Source organism: Fusarium vanettenii (assembly GCF_000151355.1).
Source record: "Fusarium vanettenii 77-13-4 chromosome 2 genomic scaffold NECHAsca_18_chr2_1_0, whole genome shotgun sequence".
NCBI lineage: Eukaryota > Fungi > Ascomycota > Sordariomycetes > Hypocreales > Nectriaceae > Fusarium > Fusarium vanettenii.
The window spans coordinates 2,640,975-2,659,588 of NW_003315867.1; the positions used below are offsets into that span (position 1 = coordinate 2,640,975).

The 18,614-nt window shown below is 53.4% G+C and overlaps 4 protein-coding genes across 4 annotated transcripts; 2 read left to right on the plus strand and 2 right to left on the minus strand.

Moving 5' to 3' along the window:
- Window positions 1-4,321: 4,321 nt before the first annotated feature.
- Window positions 4,322-6,823, plus strand: NECHADRAFT_66601 (uncharacterized protein; the record flags this gene model as incomplete). The annotated part of the gene is made up of 4 exons (XM_003046063.1): window positions 4,322-4,599; window positions 4,654-5,080; window positions 5,134-5,346; window positions 5,402-6,823. The coding sequence occupies 4 exons, from the start codon at window positions 4,322-4,324 to the stop codon at window positions 6,668-6,670; spliced, it is 2,187 nt and encodes a 728-aa protein (XP_003046109.1). The 3' UTR covers window positions 6,671-6,823.
- Window positions 6,824-7,432: 609 nt separating this feature from the next.
- NECHADRAFT_103491 (uncharacterized protein) lies at window positions 7,433-9,960 on the minus strand (the record flags this gene model as incomplete). Its single annotated transcript, XM_003046636.1, has 4 exons — window positions 7,433-7,621; window positions 7,680-9,571; window positions 9,790-9,842; window positions 9,893-9,960. 4 exons carry the CDS (start codon window positions 9,958-9,960, stop codon window positions 7,433-7,435), a joined length of 2,202 nt encoding a protein of 733 aa, XP_003046682.1.
- Window positions 9,961-10,981: 1,021 nt separating this feature from the next.
- On the minus strand, window positions 10,982-12,375 carry NECHADRAFT_66606 (uncharacterized protein; the record flags this gene model as incomplete). Its single annotated transcript, XM_003046637.1, has 2 exons — window positions 10,982-12,156; window positions 12,246-12,375. The coding sequence occupies 2 exons, from the start codon at window positions 12,373-12,375 to the stop codon at window positions 11,162-11,164; spliced, it is 1,125 nt and encodes a 374-aa protein (XP_003046683.1). The 3' UTR covers window positions 10,982-11,161.
- Window positions 12,376-15,328: 2,953 nt separating this feature from the next.
- Window positions 15,329-16,750, plus strand: NECHADRAFT_91172 (uncharacterized protein; the record flags this gene model as incomplete). Its single annotated transcript, XM_003046064.1, has 5 exons — window positions 15,329-15,345; window positions 15,407-15,530; window positions 15,593-15,683; window positions 15,750-16,036; window positions 16,103-16,750. The coding sequence occupies 5 exons, from the start codon at window positions 15,329-15,331 to the stop codon at window positions 16,748-16,750; spliced, it is 1,167 nt and encodes a 388-aa protein (XP_003046110.1).
- Between the last annotated feature and the right edge of the window lie 1,864 nt (window positions 16,751-18,614).

The window sequence follows — 18,614 nt, forward strand, 5'->3', positions numbered from 1 at the left end:
CCTGTTATTGACTATCCCCTGAACTCCTCCAGAAAGATCGTCAAAGGGTGCAGCTGTCCTTCCACATACGTACTCGTTTCTACCCCTGGGTTGCCCAGCAGGGGCTGGTTACAAGGATGCCACCGTCACCGAGTTTCCAGCTGGCTTCCATTGAAATGTGTATGCTACAACCCGGAGCTTGAGCACGGGTTATCCATGGGGAGATGTTGCAAGATGGGATCGTTCTCTTGTTTACGTGCAATTCGAGCGTCGGCAAATCAGCAACCCCTATCTTTACCCCGTTCTTAAAGACGTCCCTAGTGATTGGATCGACTTGCTAGTGCGAGATTGCTTTCAACCAGGATGGCAAGGAGCGCCGCACCATTTCTGTGACCGCAAAAGCAAACTGAGCCACACAGCTGTGCACAATTCGATGTTTCGAGCGCGGTAACGATGTGTTACTGCCGGACCCATGGTGCCGCGCCGCCATGGCTGCGTCTGTCGGCGGTTGTTTTCAGGATGTGGAGTGGCGCGCAAGCTCAGGGTTGCTGGCAGGTACTACATTTTCCCCTTAATCTTTTCTTTTTATAAGCTGCCTTGGTGTTGTCGGGATGATGCATTGACGGGTCGAGGATGAAATGAAGTAAAGTGCTTCGGGATCAATCGTGTGCGTTTAATAGTGGCACAGGCAAGCTGGAGTTTGGCCTTGAACTGACAACTAATGAATCTTCAACCCTCAGTATGACGTTCGCATACAAGACTGTCGCCTGTCAATTGATGTTTCTTATAAAGCTCTTGAAAAGAAGCCCCTTGGTTCGAAATAGACTGGTGAGTCTTGGGCCTTCATCTCCCTTGTCCCTCCATAGCATCTTGTACACCTGGTCCCCAGGCTGACGTCCTGTCAACAGGCAATTTGTTAAAGCATGGCACTTCGTTAATTGGCTTATTAAAGATTGAATTGTTTCCGAACAGTGTCGACGATTGGGCGATGCTGTTCCTGGCGACCTCGCTCTGCATCGAAACTATGCCCAAAGCGCAGCAATGACCGACATGCCAACCCCACAGCTGCAGCCACACGCCTCTTGCTCGGTTCTCGTCTGCATCTCAGAAAAAGACAGCTCAGTTTCGTTTGTTGGTAAAGTTGCTTCTTTGATCTCGATTCAGGGACTCAAGCTGTTGTTGCTTCTTTTTCCTGTCAGCTCAGCGTCTGTTTTGACACAAATCCTAGCCGAGATCAATCTCCCTGGGCTCAATTTAGCGTCCATCACTCATTACCTTGTACATCCAGATACAGAGTACTCTACAGAACAGGTTGATAGACCAGGTACGGATGACATAGCCGCATCCGGTCTGTCGATCAAGGGCACTCAGGTTCTCAGCCCTTGAGAAGACGCGACCGGAAGCTAACTCTATGCAGTTATGAAGTCTTAAGAAGAGACATGGCACTTTCGATTCCTGGTGTCTTGGGTGATGATTGTCTTAGCCACAGCACTATCCTCGGTTTGGCCTTGCTTTTGAGCTTGCTTCCAGACTGTAACGACGACTCATTCAGGTGGGAGTCTGGAGAGCCAATGACGGATAGTTTACCAACCTAGTTGGATTGCTCACACGATCTGGACGACCAGGCATACGTTCAGTGTAATGACCTGTGCTAATGTCGTTCTTGAGGATCACGGCACCCTGAGGGCACACGAGTATAGGAGAGGAAGACGCCGATGGCCATCTGCCCGAAGTGGCGTTCGGTTAGCCTCGCGGGATCTTGGCGTTCTGATTCAGGAGAGGACTCACTCCCAGGCACATGTCTCACAGAGACGTGCTGAACCTGTTCGTTCGTTTGGCTTGGCGAGTTTACCCGAGATTCTGGTCTATCGCGGGATGCATTCCTCATCTTTGAACCGCGTCCTAGATGGCGTTGGTCGCCCCAAGAGGCCATCTCCCGTCGTGCCTGTCTCAGGAGGACCGTTTTGCATTTACCAGCACGGGGCGCCAACGACATGCCTGAGTTACACGAACGATGTGTTCTAGACGACCCTGTTTCAGTTGAGCTTGCGGGACATAGACAGTGTTACGATGGCGTGCCTTGTCAAAGATGCGGCTGCTCTGGTCTCGAGGTCAATCGAGATGTGACGTCCAAACTGGAAGGATCTACGCTTTGGACTGTTACACTGAGCGCGAGGCTGGTTTTGGACATGGCCTCTATCAATCTCTGGTCAGCCTTGACCATGATCTGGCCACTGCTTTTGAGGTTGGTTCTGGATGTGCCACTTGATATGGGCGAGTGACGGGAGAGGACGGGCCGAGACCACGAGGCAACGACATGACGCCAAACCTATTGCGACTGTTGGCATGTGCTGCTTTTCCGTTGATAGAAGAGCCTCATTGTCATTGTGCCTGGAACTGGAGCCGGTCCACCAGTGGCGAGGACTCTCATGGTTCACATCTAAGCAAGTTGCCAGACCAGATGACACCAAGTAGTGCTGGCCACGAGCCTCGGTTAGATAGTTTGAGCCAGAGTTTGGGTGATCTGGACCCAGCTTCTTTCTAATCCGGATCGGTTTGACATTGGATGATCGGCAGCTCTCAAGATAAACTTTGGGCGGTTGAAAGATGGCTTTGCCTTGTCGTGGTCGTCGTCCGAAGTTGGATGTTGAGCCGAAGCACGGTCAATCTCGTGGCTGGCTCATGCACAGAGGGTTTAGAGCTGGATGATTGGTCAAGATAGAAATGGCCTAGTTTTTACTCTACGGATACAGGCTGGACTGCACTCGATCTAGGGCAACCAAGCCAGCTGCGTTGCTTCGGCTGAAGGGCTGTTTGATGCGGTCTATTGCCAATCGAAGGGACCGTAGCTGGATGTTAGCTTGTGAGCACCAATGGGGCTCCTTGGATCAAGGCAGGTTGCTACCGATAACTTGTTGAGATGGATGGATACATAACTAGGCCATATCGTGAACTATGAGCGGTATTGCATAGGTGCACTAATATCTGAAGGCTCGTTGACTTGCACTCAGGGCCTCCAGTTACAGCCCGTCGGGCTGGATTTCATGTTGCATGGCATTGAGATACTGTACATATGTACTCAATCAGTCACTCCTGGACAGGTTACGTGATGGTGACGCCTCTCTTTGCTGTCTTTGCTGCTGTTGACAGCCACGACGACAAAAGGCGCTGCGTTGCGTTGCGTTGCGTTGCGTCTCTGGCGCGTGACCATGGATGCGGTAAGTTCTTGAGGACAAGTCTGAGGCTAAGTAGGCGATGCAATGCAAGACACGTCGGCTTACATGCGATGCAACCACGACAATAGAGCAGTCTAGCCTGGCACAGCACAGCAGAGCAGGGCGGAAAGTGTCGAATACTTGGTTGTTTGTTTATTCTGCATGTGAGAAGTAAGGCGAAGATGGGGGATGTGTGTACAATTGGTGTTCGGGGAGACGGTGATTGATATTGGCATGAAAATGATGGTAGAAATGCTGCTGGGATCCCGTCAGACAATTACCCAAAGAGTCTACAGTGGATGCCAAGGGAAGGATCTGATTTGCTAGACTTAGGCTTGAAGATGGGAAGCTGATCCGCCTTGAATTTTGTTGTTGCCAGGGATGAAATGACCTGAAAGTTCAATGTATGCAATTTCCAGTCGAGGCCACATCAGAAGCTACGGGCAGTACCTAACGCTACGTTATCAAGACGCGGCGCGCACCATTTTATCCCACCAAAGCCACACCCGAACAGGTACAGGTACAGGGGCCCCTCACTCTCTCCCGTCCCATCTCCCATCGAAAGAAAGACGTCAATGATGCAAACTTTTTGAGTGTCTCGGCCTTGACCTTTTCATCCTTTGTCTCTTTAACCTTTTTCATCTTGTTTTCTGATAAACATCCGCCCATCGACCGCTTAAAACAAACAACATCGACGTTTGTACAACTTGATTCTTTCGCGCGACTCACCCGCTGGACTCGTTCCCGTCTTCCATCGTTTCCAAGGGAGAGACACTGACCGCCTCATCGAGCGCGCATCGACAGCTTCAACATCGCAGCGACGACACGGAGCCCAGATTGAAACGCCGATATCGAAATTATACCACGAGCTGTTGACGATTCGGGCGTCTTGACGTCCAATCCAGCTCCCTCGCTCCCCTGTCATCTTCAATACATTACATTCATCGTCCGCGCAAACCACCCCTTTATCACGCCAACGAAACAACTCCACCGTCGTCGACCGCGCCCCCGTCTTCGCCCAGCACGGCGGCACGTCTGCTAGGCGCATATAGATAGATACATGGACGACCTGTAGCGCCGCCCAAGGCCGGAATATACCCTACCACGCAACCCCAAACCAAGCTACCATGAGCTCCGACGAGTCCCAGTCCCCGTCCCCCGCCAGCGGCCTCGGGGCCCCCGATTCCAATGACGACCTCAAGCCCGTCCTGTCGCCCATCATCCCCTCGTCGCCCGCATCGCCTGCAAAGTCCGACTTTGTCCCGCTCGTCACCGTTGTAGGATTCCACCATGCCAGGGGCCCCGAGGTGGAGGCATGGTTTGGCGCCGATGAGGGGAGTGATCCAGCCGTCGACTATAACTGGACGCTGCTGCCGTTCATGGCCCTGAGCGATGGCGCGCACGCGTGAGTCTCTGTTATCTTGTTGGGAAGGAGATGAGGGTTGCTGAGACGTCACAGATCCGAGGAGGACTTTTCATACTTTACACTGCTTCGCCCAGAGACGGACGAGAAGCCCGCCACGTCGCTATTCGGCATCTCGTGCACCCGCCAGCTCGACTCGTCCCAGCTCATCAACCGTCCCGCCGACGTGACCCGGTCCACGGTGCAAAAGGCCGTCGTGGTCATCGCCGACAGCCCCCAGTTCTTTGGCATGCTCCGCGAACGCCTGAGCGTCGTCACCCAGGCCTGGTTCGCCCAGCGCGAGTTCACCGACGTCGAGATCCTCCGCCGCTTCCAGGAGAGCCTGGCCGACGAGAAGGCGAGGGGCCTGCTGAACGACTCTATCGACCGGGACCAGTACCTGGGCATGAGTCTCCGGGAGCTGATCCACGAGTTCAAGTGGCAAACACTAGTTCTGCTCAAGTGCTGTCTCCTCCAACCCAAGGTGCGACTGCCCCCTGTTCGAGTTGATGCATGCAAAAACTGACCATGGTCTAGATGCTCTTCTTTGGCTCGAAGTGTGATCGGTTGTGCATGATGCAATTTTCTCTTTTGTCCTTGATACCCGGCCTCATCCGCAACCTCCAGGACAGCGCAGACCCAGAACTAAACAGTTATGAGAAGAGCCTCACCAAGCCCACCAGCTTGCGTACTAGTGATCGCAACTCTCTTCTGTGCTACATGGGTCTCCCCCTACAAATCTTTGGCAAGGTCCGCACTTGGAAAACCAGCTTGACTCGTGAGACTCTCTAACATTCGTGACTAGGGGAGCTTGTTCGGCCCTTATACGCCTCTGCAACAACTCGATATCCTTGCAGACTTTGGCACCAAATCCTATATCGTCGGAAGCACCAACTCGCTCCTCCTTCAGCAAAAGGATCGCTATAGCGATATTCTCATCAATCTGGATGAAGACTCAGTCACCATCAACTCACAGTCCCTCAGTCGCGCCCTGACTCTCACAGCCGCAGATAGGAGGTGGATAGACTATCTGACTCACGAGATTAATGAGACGTGGGATGAGGCCAATCCCAGCAGGCCCAAGACTATGAAGTACGTGGGCAGTGAGGAGTTTATCAGACTTCAGTTTGAAGAGTACATCCTCGCCCTCATCTCATCGGTCAAGTACCACAACTACCTCGCCGCCAACCCCAACAATCCACGTGCCATCCTCCCAGAGGTTGAGGGAGATCCCATCTTGGACTTTGGCCATGACTGGGTAGAGGCCTGGAAGCGCACTGAGAACTACCGCATGTGGAACGCAAACACTGATTCTCACCTCTTTGACATTGTCGACCCTCGTCATCCTTGCGCTGGAGGGCTCAACATTGAGGATGTTCAGCGCCGCATCGCAGAGCAGGTCAAGGAGCTGCACCTCGATGAGCGCTTTGCTCAGGGCCGCGAGGTCCTTGGCCGCAACTTTGCCGCTGGCCGTGAAAAGGCCTCATTCGTCCTCAACAAGCTGTACTCGGACATGGAGGCCCTCCGTGAAGCCCAGCGTCGCCGCGCAGAGGAGGCCCGCACAGCATCACCCCCAGCGGATAGCACACCTTCTGCACCCCCTGCTGGATACGACGGGGGAAGAGCCCAACAGTCGGTTCAGTCGGCTGGCGCCAGGGCAGGCGCCTACATCGGCAGCTGGGCGGCCTGGGCTGGTGAGAAGCGCCGGACCAGCGGTTGGGGTGCTGGCTGGGGACGCAAGACGACCTCTAAGCCCACCGACTCATCAAGGTCGGGCAGCCCCATCGAGAAGGACTATCAAATGATAAGCGCCCCCGTTTCGCGAGGGGGTAGCTCGGATGACGCTACGGGGCGACCGGGTACAGGTGCGAGCTTCAGCGAGAGCATTCTCTCCGGCGTGAGCGACTCACCCGGCCGGCCTGACACTGCAGCAGTGTCCAAGCCTCTACCGGGCCCTCCAGTGCCGGATAAGGATGAGGACGGCTTCCAGACCGAGGGTGTCAGGGGCTCGAGGGACAAGACGTCCGATGTGAAGCCCCTTCCAGGCGAGAATGGGATTACGACCAAGGATTGACGGCAACATGTTTGAACAAAGATGAAAAAAAGATGATGAGCCAATTGTAAAGGGGCAATGTCATGATATAGCTAGATAGGATAGGTCAGCCGTGTTAGTTAGCGCACTATATATTGGACGAAACTGGGAGGCGTAATTCATCCGAGTCAATTCACAAATATCAATCTCACGAGAACGCCTCGAGAACCGTCTTTGGAAAAGAGTCTAGTCTTGAAACATGCCCTGTTCTTTTCCCCTGCCTGTATCATTGGCAAGTTCATCCATCCATCCATCCATCCGTCCCTTTTTTTAACTTGCGACATGCCGTACACACTCCCAGATCACCCAAAAACCAACCCCTTTCCTTTCCTTTCAACCGAGTTTAACCCCCCAATAGTCATCATGAAGAAACTCAAAACGATAAAGAACAAAAGTGCTGCAGAGCAAACATCCATCCATAGATTGATAAATGGACGAGTCAATGGAAAAGGGGGCTGTATCCCATTGTTTGTTTGCGCGTGCATATCTCATGCCGACTATCTAGTTGTTTAACCCGTCCTCATCATCGCTGCCCATCATATCATGACCATTGCCAGCCGCTCAAGGAAACAAGAAAAAGAGATGAAAATGAGAAGTAAGTAGTCCTTCATGACCACCGATATACCCAGGCACTCATGCCTTCAGGGAGTAATACTAAGATGAGCGTGAAAAAGGACGTGATATGGGCGAGTCGAGTGGGTCTAATGCCTTGGCCACGGCACCATCTTGTTCGTCGACGAGACTTTAAGCCAGGTATCCAAGCTCGTCGTCGTCCAGGCGCTCCAGATACTCCTTGTCGAGGAGAATCTCGATGCACTTCTTGATGTCGCTGACCTTGGGCACGAAGCGAGATCGGATCTGGTTGATGGTCTCGCTGACAAGTTGGGTGTGCTTCATCTTCTTTCGTGCCTTCATGATTCGAACAATGGCCGACTGTGAATACGTTAGCACAAATCTGTTGCAAGAGAATAGGGGACAGAAAGATACATACCTGGAGAACAAGCTTTCGGTCTTCCTCAATCGTCTTGTTGGTCTCGGCTTCCTCTTGCTTAGCCTCCTTGATTCCACCCAAGTTGAGGTTTACTCGAATCTTCTTGCTCTTGAAGTCATAGTTGAGACGGAACGTCTTGCCCGGCTTCGGCTTCTCACCAGTAGGGCCAGACATGATGAGCACCTTGGCCTTGAGGATAACAGCAAGTGCCTGGTCCAGCACCTCGCTGCTGAGCTGAGTTGCGCTGAGCATGTCCTCATAGCTGTAGTTATCCTTCTCATTGAAGAGAAGGAGAATGGCCATCTGGTAAATCGATACCTGGAACGTGTAGGGTGTCTTACTGGCCTTGCAGTAGCCAGCCTTAATCTCGCCCTTGCAGAGGTGCCACAACCATGTGAGCTTGCGACCGTCATGCTTGTGCTTGTAGAAGCGGATGAAGCGCTCGATTTCAGCCGCAATCTCAGGAGGCGGTGTAAAGTCGGTGCTAGGAGCAGTCAACGGCCAGAAGCCCGTTCCTAGGATGGAGAAGGCCGAATCAACCGACTTGGTGTACTCAACCCCCTCGAGATGATCTCTAAACTCCTTGTTCAAGTCCTTGGAAATCTGCATGTCCTGGAACATGCGCTGGAGCTTGTTGGTGTACTCGAAACCACAGGCCTCCTTGAGCTTGCTGATCATGCTCGTCTCAGCGTCGTCCGAAGACGAGTTGCTGTGCACGAGACGGCGAGCAAGCATTCGGGAGTAGAACTTTTGGAAGACATCCTTGTCCTCAATGTACTTGAACACGGTCATGATCTGGCCCAAGGTACGCTCCAACTCAGCCTCCTCAATACTAGTGCTGCTCTTTCGAAGTAGCACGTCCGTGTACTTGGCGAGCAGTTCAGGTGACTTGTTGGAGCCGGCCTTGCAGACTTCGTTCCTGTTCACAAACTCCCTGCAGGCATTGTCAAGGGAGCGTGTGAACTCTGGCTCATCGGTGAAGGCTCTCTTGACCAACCCTTGGTACTGTGTGTGGATCTCCAGCAGAGCATCGACATAGACCTTGGGTTCCAACTTGTCGCCCTCCGAAGACTGAATCTTTTGCACAGCCGCCAGGCCAGCTTTCCTCACGTGCGTCTCAAACTTAGAGCGCAGTGGGTCCAGGCCGTCGGGGATTCGAGAGAGTAGGCCATACATTCTCGCCATGTCCTCCTCTCGGTCGTTATCCAGGAGGACTTGGAATTCGTCGCGGAGTAGTGTCGAGTGATCGGCAATCAGAGCTTGATTGCAAGTCTTCTTCAGAGGAATTGCTATGTCCTGATGCAGGTACATACGCACGCGCTCCTCTTCTTCGTCCAGGCGAGTCTCTGCCTTCTTCATGTACTCCACAATGCTGTTTTCCGACACAAACTGCTTCGACTCGGCCAGGTAGAATTCCTTGGTTGCGGTGAGGAAAGGACGTTCAAAGTGGAAGCGGTAGACATCAAGTGTCGACTTGGAGGGGTCGGCCTCGTCGAGTCCTAGAGACACAAAGGAATCCACAACCTGCTTGATCTGACCATGTTCAATGGTCTCGCCGTTTCGTTGCTTCTCAACGAGCTTCAGGACTGCATCCATAACCTTGGAACTGACTTGTTCGAACAACACCCTTCTCCATTGTACCAAGTGTAGTGTGTAGACATCGTAGATGTTCTTCTTGCCCTCATCGATCTCTCTCTTGACCCAGTGGCGGTTCAGATAGCGGAAAAGATGATGGATATACTTGGCGGCAACGGTGTACCGACCCCATTCCTTGATGTAGAATGTGAGAAGTGCCTCGTCGGTGTGCGCTTTGCTCTGGTTCACGAGACCCTCGAGGTGCTGTTTCAGATAATCAATCAGTTTGTTGTACAATTCCTCACCAAGCAGATGAGCTAGCGAACTGTTAGCATTTCGGTCTCAGCGAGTGTACGCGCGTAGGCTTATCACCTCCTCGGTGGTTAGATTGCATGGCCGGTCCATTCATACCAACAGCCTTTTGTGATGTGCAGAAGTTGTGGACGGCACTGCATAGCGTTAGCATAATCCTCGTGGAAGCTATCGCGGAGCGTGACGCACGTGTAGACACCCATATACATTTGCATATCGATACCTTGCTCGAGATCGTTCATGACGCGAGAAATGCCTGCCTGGAGGTAGGTCCATCTATCAAGGTCAGCTTCCAGACTCCAGGTGCGCACGATAGAGCAACTCACGTCGCCCCAATGTCCTCCCTATTAGGTATGGGAGGCATCTGGGTCGGGGCAGCCATCTTTGCAGCCATCATGCGCTGACGGGCAGATGGGGATGGCGGCTTAACGGAGGTGTTGTCGGAGGCGGGGTCAGGATCGAGGGGTCCGACGCGATGTCGTCAGAGTCGCGCTGGGGTCGAGATGCTTCACGGAGCAAGAGCCTCAGAGCTGTGCCAGAGGCGCAAAGACCCAGGGTGGGTAACGAGGGCGGTGCAGACGCTCGTGGGCTTGTCGACCAGTTCGTCAAGGCTGAGTCGAGCTACTCGGACGACACTAAGAGTGAGGTCGAGAACGGGCGCCTTGGGATGAATGGAGGGAGGGAGGGCTTTGTCGGGGGTGATTTTGGTCAACAACAGAACTAGAAATAGGTGGACGACTGAGACCTCAGACCAGTTGAGTCATAAAAGAAAAGAAAAAGGTCAGAATGATGCCGAAAGTTAGTGTCGAGAAATGGAGGTAAAGTAGCCAAGGCAGGTAGACGAGACGGTGGAAGAGATCAGGCAGTCAGACCGGAGCTGGCTGGTCTCATCCATGTGTTGGCTGAGGCAAGGCCAACAGGCAGGCAGAGCGGGACCAGGTCGGCTGAAAATGGACTAGCTGCGGGTTCTGCCGTGGCTTACCGCCCTAGGCTGAGGCTGGGACGGCTCCGATGACAGGGTCCCCTGGAGCTGGCGCCTGGGGGCGGCTGCCTTCAGAGCATCAATCTCAATCTTAGCCGCCTGCGCCACAGGAGCTCATTGTCTCCATCAACTCAGGAACCATTCATGCCATTCATATCAATCGACAATAAAGGCGCTTTAATTCCTAGTCTAGCAACAAAGATCAATCTTGCAGACGAGCCCAAGATTGCACCCTCAAAAAGGAGTTCATTCAAGGGCAAGCAGGTGTGTTACTTTTCAAGACAATGATCCCGAAAGCCTCACTAGGCAGCCAAACTGCAATACAGTAAGCAGCTCAACAAAGGAATATGAGCCAGGTAGGTAGCTCATATTTGACTACAGCTGGACCATCACACATCGTAGCATCTCCTTGCTTCAAACAGTTTCTTATTATGAATAGTATTTACATCTTTTATTCCGTGACGCTAAGAGATATAGTGTAGTATGTAAGATAATACAATGAACGCTTCGCGCGTCTTTATACGCGCGATAACATATTCCCAGGAGCCAACACAAAAAACATTCCCTGCAGAAGGGGGTATTCCAAAAACAAAGAGTCACTCCCAAGCCTTTCCTAACCATGTGCGCCGTCGTCTTCTCCTCCGCCGAGACGCTCAACCGTCCGAAATATGTTTACTGCAAAGTTCATGGTCCAAGCCATCAACCCTATCAGCATGAATGCTGCCAGAGCCTTGGACAGGTTCCGCACCGCGGTGTCTGTCAAGTTATGGTAGACGAGGCTCTCGAATGCGAGCGCCGTGCTCGCCGACTTGAAGATGATGAAAAAGAGGTCTAGCAAGATCAACGAGATCTTGGAAACAACAGACCGCAGACCCAAGGGCTTTCCAGTGTACTCGTCCCAAATCATGTAGCCAATGTATGGGATAGCCACGCAGTCCACAGCAACAGCGACAACAGACTGCGTCTCCTCGGCGGTGCCTGAACTATCGACATCTTCGAGTTTGTGAATCCGTGCTGCTATCGCAAGGGCAATAATAGAGGTGACCATGACGGTCAGTCGAAACATTAGTGGAGCAAGAGAATGCCGTGTAGCCAAATACCATAACCGTTTATATGGACCCAATGTCCTCTTCTTGCGCGATATCCGAGCTTCCAAGGCGTTATAAGGCTGCCGTGCCGGGTCGTTAAAGCTCGGTTGAAGACCCCTCATAGCCTCCATGTCGACGACCTTGGACTCCTCGTTGGGCATGCGGCCCCAGGCCGACGAGTGCACAAAATCCGTCCATGCTATGCTCGGCGGCTGCGCCGTCATGGCGGGTTTGTAGCCCGCGACAATGACGGGCTCTGCCGACCTGAGGTGGTCCCATTTCCTTCCGCGCATCGACGCGCGCCCATAGCGCAGTATATGAGGAATTTTCCCCCTCGTTCCCTGGCCTTGTCCCGCGAGGGGGTCATCCGGATCTATGAAGCCATCCTTCGATACTCGTCGTTGTGGGTCACTCGGAGATGAGTTGTGCTGAGGTTGAACGGCGCGCAAAGGAGGATGAAGTAGTCGTAGCTGGTCGTCGCTCACGGAACCGTGCTTCTCTTCGTACGAATCGATCCAGGCTATTGTCAAGTTCAGCTTGGGCTCAAAAGTCACGCGGGATGACACGGGTTGGGTTGGTCGTGTGCGCGGGCGCGAAAGGGGCGCTTACGTGGAAGAGAGCGGGGAGGACGCAGACGAGGAGTTCGACTATCGAGAGAGCTGCTCAGAGTACGTCCAGAATCATGCGTACGGGGCGAGTCGTAGAGTGTGCCGGTTCGCGGGGGAGAGGGGGAAGTCATGGCCTTGGGAGGGCTTTGTCTGTTGGGCACGATCGAGAAGTGGTTCAGCCGGATATTGGAGCCGGCGAGGGCGATCGCAGGACGCACTCAGGCCAAAGGGGCATGGCAATCGACCGCTTGGAGCGCGGCAAAGCCGGCGAACGCGATGGGGATTGTTGAAGCGATCGAGAGCACCGAGCCTGAGCCTCTCTGTCTCTGTGGCACGAGGAGGGGAGGAAGGGCTTTTTTTTTGAGTTGCGGAGAAATCGACGGGACCGTCAACGGTTTGAGCTCAACGATGAGACGGGAGATTCAGCTCCAATAAACCTGCCTGCCTGTGGTCCGCGGATACCGTTTCTGTGGCGGCGCTTGAATGGGTCCGGGCCCCTAGGACACGCGGGTGGGCGGGCTTCTGTAGTTGGTCTGTGCGGGCCGTCACCCACTGGCGTTCAGCGGGTGAGAAGGCCACAGGCCATTGGGTCAGGGGGCATCTTGGACCTCACGGGGCCTCCACTGCCTAAGCTTAAAGCGCTAAAGCCCATCGTCATTGCCAAGGTCAAGGTAGATGCCGCTTCCGTGAAGAGTGCCTCGGCCGGTTTCTATCAGGCGGAATGAGATCATCGATCATATCGACTCAACAATTTTCAAGAATCCATTGTTTTTGCTACGTACCGCAGGGAAGAGTCTTCCTGCCATTCATGCTGCACCACATCACAGAATGCATTTCCAAAAAAAAGTCATTTCTTGATGCGGTCGGTCAGCCTGTCGCCCTGCCTACATGCCCAGGCGCAGAGAGGCATGTGGGCTGCCTCCCTGCTGCGGCTGTAACAGCATCTGACACGACGAACACAGCTTCTAATTATACCGGCACCTACGGAGGAGCGTCTAACGACATCACGCGACTGGTGGTCCTATGGCTCCACAACATCTGCAATGGACTTCATCTGTCTCAGCATCAATATCCCTTTATCTGATGCTCGCAGCCACGTTGCAGTATGTTGCACGGTTTCAAGTATGAATCTTTCTTTTCTTTTGAGATTACAGTCCTTGTAGGCTGCATCCATCTGAACTCCACCATTTGATTTGCCGGAAAGCTGGCCAGTTCAGGAACAACGAATGCAAAAGATGGGGTTGATGCACGGGGCATATTATACAATTTGCTTATTCGACAGAATGGTTTCACAAATACCATCAATACGGCATGGATATTGATAAGAATTCACTCCACGGACATGTTTGCAAAGTTCATTTGGCAATACATGCCATGTACTTCGTAACAGAAAGGCAACAATCAGCAAGATGCAACTTGTATAAATCTAGGTGTCAAAAGACAGCTATTCTAATGCTTAACAACTCAGTCTTCATAGTTATTCATATCTGGCCGGATTCTGGCAAGAACTCAACTCGCACGTAGTAAAAGTTTACGCGGACGAGACACCGTCCAATGAAAGCTTGGTTAAAATGACCCCATCGAAACATTTCCTCTTGGCACAAACCTGGTTGCACGACTCCACCGTTCCGTGTCTCCGGATTGACAAAGTGACTCAGTCTCAATGCCATTGTGACACGAATTGCGGACAATTCTAATCAGAATGTACAATTATTCTCTGTTTGTTATTTCTTTTTTCCAGTCCATAGACACAGCTAACTATACATTCGGCATGTGATTTACAGCAACGTTGGCCTCTAGGGCCTGAAGAATTGGCCGTATGAGGCCACAAGGGAATCTCCCGCACGATCATTGTGAACCACTGCTATTCAGAATCTTGCACTCCTCTTTCAAAAATGCATCGGTGGCCCTCCAGAGTCTTCTGCAACGTGGCACCCAGCATGGGGTAGTCGAGTTCTCCTCCGTGTCGAGAGAATATGGTACGATCGAGCGACGCCTGTCTGAACGATGAATTGCGGCTTTTCGGGGGTATAGGTAGCGGTATCCAACGGTCATAGGAGGTCTCGATCGTATTCTCCGTTGGAGTCGTTCGGGTCGGGTCGATAATATGGTCCATCACCGACCAGCTCTGGTCTCGATCTCGCTCTCGCTCTTGTGGAAACCCAACCACTCGCCAAGCATACCTCCGGGCTTTGGTACAGGACACTCCCTCCGCACTCGGTCCTTCCCTTGTTGAACGTCCTCGGCCGACATGTCGTTGAACTGCACAATGCCGTCCTCCACCTTGGGTGTGCTGTCCTTCTTCTTCCATCGCATCCGCCGGCCGTTCTCGTCAACCATGATTTCTCCGTCGGCGAATCGGGCCCGTGGTACTGGGCAGGGAAGTAGATGCGGCATCGTGACGACGAGGAAGCATGCGGCGACGGTCGTTGCGAAGAGCGACGACGTCATCCGCGATTTGGGGTGAAGAACGGGTGGCATGATCCCGGATCCAAAGAGTGAGGTTCGGGTGAGGGAACTCTAGTGGTCTCAATTGACCGTCAGCGTGGGTTTTTGCGAGCTCCGGGTGCCATTGGACTCACAAGGCGACGGTAGCATCGTCCTCCCGACGCGTAGTGACCGGGTCGGCGAGTCGGCGGAGTCGAGGGATTTGTGGTGGTGTCGAGAAATAGCGAAGCTGCTCACCCAAGCCTGAGATATCGTGGGGCTCCCATTGGCTACCGGCTTTGCGGGTTCCTGCCGGGCGCGGCTTTACGTAAATCCGGTTTCTTCGACTTTTTGCGCCCCGTGTGGCGGGGCACAAGATTGAAGATGCAACCTATTTCGGCTCCACCTCCCATTCACGGCATCACCCGCCAGCGCGAATCAATCGCGAAGTCCGACCAAGCCAGGGCCATTTCCCCAATTTCCATCTCCAACACACGCGACCGGCTTTTCTTCCCCGCGCCGTTAGTTATTTCGTTATCTTGCGCGAGATCGCCCAACGTTGCTCTCTCTCCCACGACATGTTATGAGCATACGTTCCTACACGATCCAGCATCTCCCACCGGCGCGCAAATCGCACGCCCACCCACCCTTGCAATCATGAGCGACCTCGACAAGTGAGGCTCACCAAGGCCGCCGCCGATCATACTTGGATCCGCCAGCTAACGCCGACCTCAGGGCGATCGCGCAGTTACGCTCATGTCGACCGATCCCAGAAGCCCAGGTCCGCGAGATCTGCCACAAGGCGCGGGAGCTTCTCATTGAGGAAGGAAACGTCACCACTGTGATGGCGCCGGTAACGGTATGCGCCACCTCCACCCGAGGCTTGTGATGCTCGGAGCCATGGCTGATGCCCAGATCCAGATATGCGGTGATATTCATGGCCAATTCCACGACCTGATGGAGCTGTTTAGAGTGGGAGGCGACGTCCCAGACACAAACTACCTCTTCATGGGTAGGCCGAGCACCTCCCTCCGTTCTCGCTCCGAGCCGCATCTCTGACCATGTTTTCTTTGCGCAGGCGACTTTGTCGACCGTGGTTTCTACTCACTAGAGTCGTTTCTCCTTCTACTTTGCCTCAAGGTCCGATATCCTGACAGAATGACGCTCATCCGCGGCAATCACGAGTCCCGACAGATCACCACCGTGTACGGTTTTTACGACGAATGCATAAGAAAGTATGGCAGCGCAAATGTTTGGCGGTATTGTTGTGATGTATTCGACTACCTTGCTCTTGGCGCGCTGGTACTAGGCGCGTCAAACACCCTGTCGCCTGACGAGCCTGTCGACGACGACACCGAAATCGAAGTTTGCGACCAGAATGGCTCCATCATGAGCAGGTTCCCGCGGCGCAAGCCTGGAGAGAGCTCACAGGAGCAAGCGCAAAGTCCAGGGGGCACGACGATGGACAAGACGGGTCCTCCAGGTTCAGGCGCCTCTGGCTCCAGCGGCGGCTCTGTTGGAAACTTGGCTGGCGCCGTTCTCTGTGTTCACGGCGGCTTGAGTCCCTTGGTGGACACTGTCGATAAAATTCGTCTAATAGACCGGAAGCAGGAGGTCCCTCACGAGGGTGCCATGTGCGACATCCTTTGGTCAGATCCTGATGAGATTGATGGTTGGGGTCTCTCCCCGCGAGGCGCAGGCTTCCTATTTGGCGCCGACATCGTCAAAGTCTTCAACCACCGCAACGATCTCAGTCTCATCGCCCGCGCCCATCAACTCGTCATGGAAGGATTCAAGGAGATGTTTGACGCAAGTATTGTCACCGTCTGGTCAGCCCCCAATTACTGCTACCGGTGCGGCAACGTCGCTGCCGTTCTGGAGCTGACCGAGGACAATTCTGGCATGGGACTGTTTGCCCGCAGCAACGGCGATGTCGGCCGCAGCGATGGCGGTGTCATGGTAGAGGGCAGCTTACCGCCCAGGGAAGGTCCTGCAAGGCGCTACCGTGTCTTTCAGGCCGCGCCGCAGGATTCTAGAGGCATGCCGGCCAAGAAGCCAGTAGCGGACTACTTCCTTTGATTCAATGTCAGATATCCAATCTCTTCTTTGTTGCAACCTTTCATTTCGATGGATGCCTTGTTCTACTGTACTTTCTTCTTTCAGACGCATGGCGGGCTTTGTATCAAGGATTACTACGTTAGTTACCAGGTCTTGGGTCACGGATGGGAACGGAGTTTCGTGAAATGCAAGATTTTGTTATCTTTTTACTACCTGAGTAAAATGGGGGGTATCGTTGTACGCCATCCAAATGCTCATCAATGCGATCCATCCATGCAGTCTCTCTCTTCTCCCTCTCTGTGCCTAACCAGGTATGCCCAACTCACACCGAGTTGTCTCATACTTCAAATACGCCAGGGTGTCTCTGCTTCGGTGAGGCCCTGGATCGCGCCCGAAACAACGTCAATCCCATGATATCATCGCCCAACTTCTCAAAGCTCTCAATCGGCCCCCACCTCCCAGAATCAGGATGGCGGTATACCAACTCCTGGAAACGCGCTGCCATCTTGGGCTGCTTGTCCCGGCCCTCACGGGTCAAGAGCTTAGGCAGTTTAACAAGCTCGTCATGCAACTTGGTTCGCATGTCCGCCCTGGGCTGTCCAGAGATGGTGTCGCACATGTTGGATATGGTGGTGAGGACGTCGACTGCCTTCTCGACGTCGGCAATGCTAAACTCAGCATCGGCAGGTAGCGTCATAGATCGGGATGCAAAGGGGACTATCCTCAAGAGCTTGTAGGCAAGCAGGTCTCCTGCGTCATCCTCGACCGTGCTAGAGGCCTTCGTGCTGGTATTCCGCACCAAATCAGAGGCAGCCCGGGAGTGCATCTGACTCTTGTGACCAGTCCAATCTTTCGCGCCCTGTTTGGGTTCCAGCATGCTGTCTTCCCTCCTGGTTGTGGCAGAGTGTTCTCCAGCGTCTTGTCTGGGTTGCAGCTTTGCACAACGGTCAGTCTTGTGCCCCTTATTTACCAGTGAAAGCGCCTCACCTCCCACCTTGAATATCCGCCTCCGCACACGTCGAAGCGACGGTCTGGGATTTAGCAGTTTGCTGGAACCAACTGGTTCCAGCTGCGCCCGCTCCATCTCCTTTCCATCCACTTCATACGATGTAAGCATAGTGCTCAACCCCAGCAACACTCGATGTGAGACTGCTCACACTGTCTTCTCTCTTCGAGTTCTTGCCTCTAGATCCAGAAAAGCGCCAAACACGCCAAACAAGGGCGCACTTCTTCTCTTGCGGCGCCACTTCGGATGCAGTCGAGACCGATCGTGTCTGGGCGGAGTCTTTGGTCTTGGGGACGTTGGCGTCGATGGCGGAGTGGCAAGCAAGAGCTTGACCTGTGGAACACCACTGGCTGGCGAAGTCAAAGGTATGCTGCGTCTGCGCTTGACTGGGCCTCTCTCGTCGAGCTTTCGTCCTTTGGCCGCGGGAGGAAGATTCAAAGTTTCGGGAGGAGATTTGCGCTTGGTAGATTTTGGGGCGTTATATACTCGTGGTGCCATGTCCCAAGGCTGTTCGGTGCTATTCGGTGTGTTTTCACTGAGAAGTATATGTGCTTGTTCATGCCTCCACTCAGGGGCAGGTAGATTCGATGTGACCTTTCCGAGGTTCCCAATCTTCTTCGCTGATCCCTCTCGCCCGTTGCTAAATCGAGGCATCTTTCTAGCTGTTGTTGTAGATTGCGATAAGTGATAGTTGAAATAGCAAACGCTTGAAGTTTGCAGTTCTCGTATCCATCTCGCGGATCTCTTGAACAAATACTCAGCAAAGGCAAACCAGAACTGATATCCCTTTGTTGCCAGGTTTTGCATCATCAAAGCCAGGTCCTGAACAATACACAAGTGGCCTGGTGCATGTTCTTTGAACTTTGTATCTACCGGGAC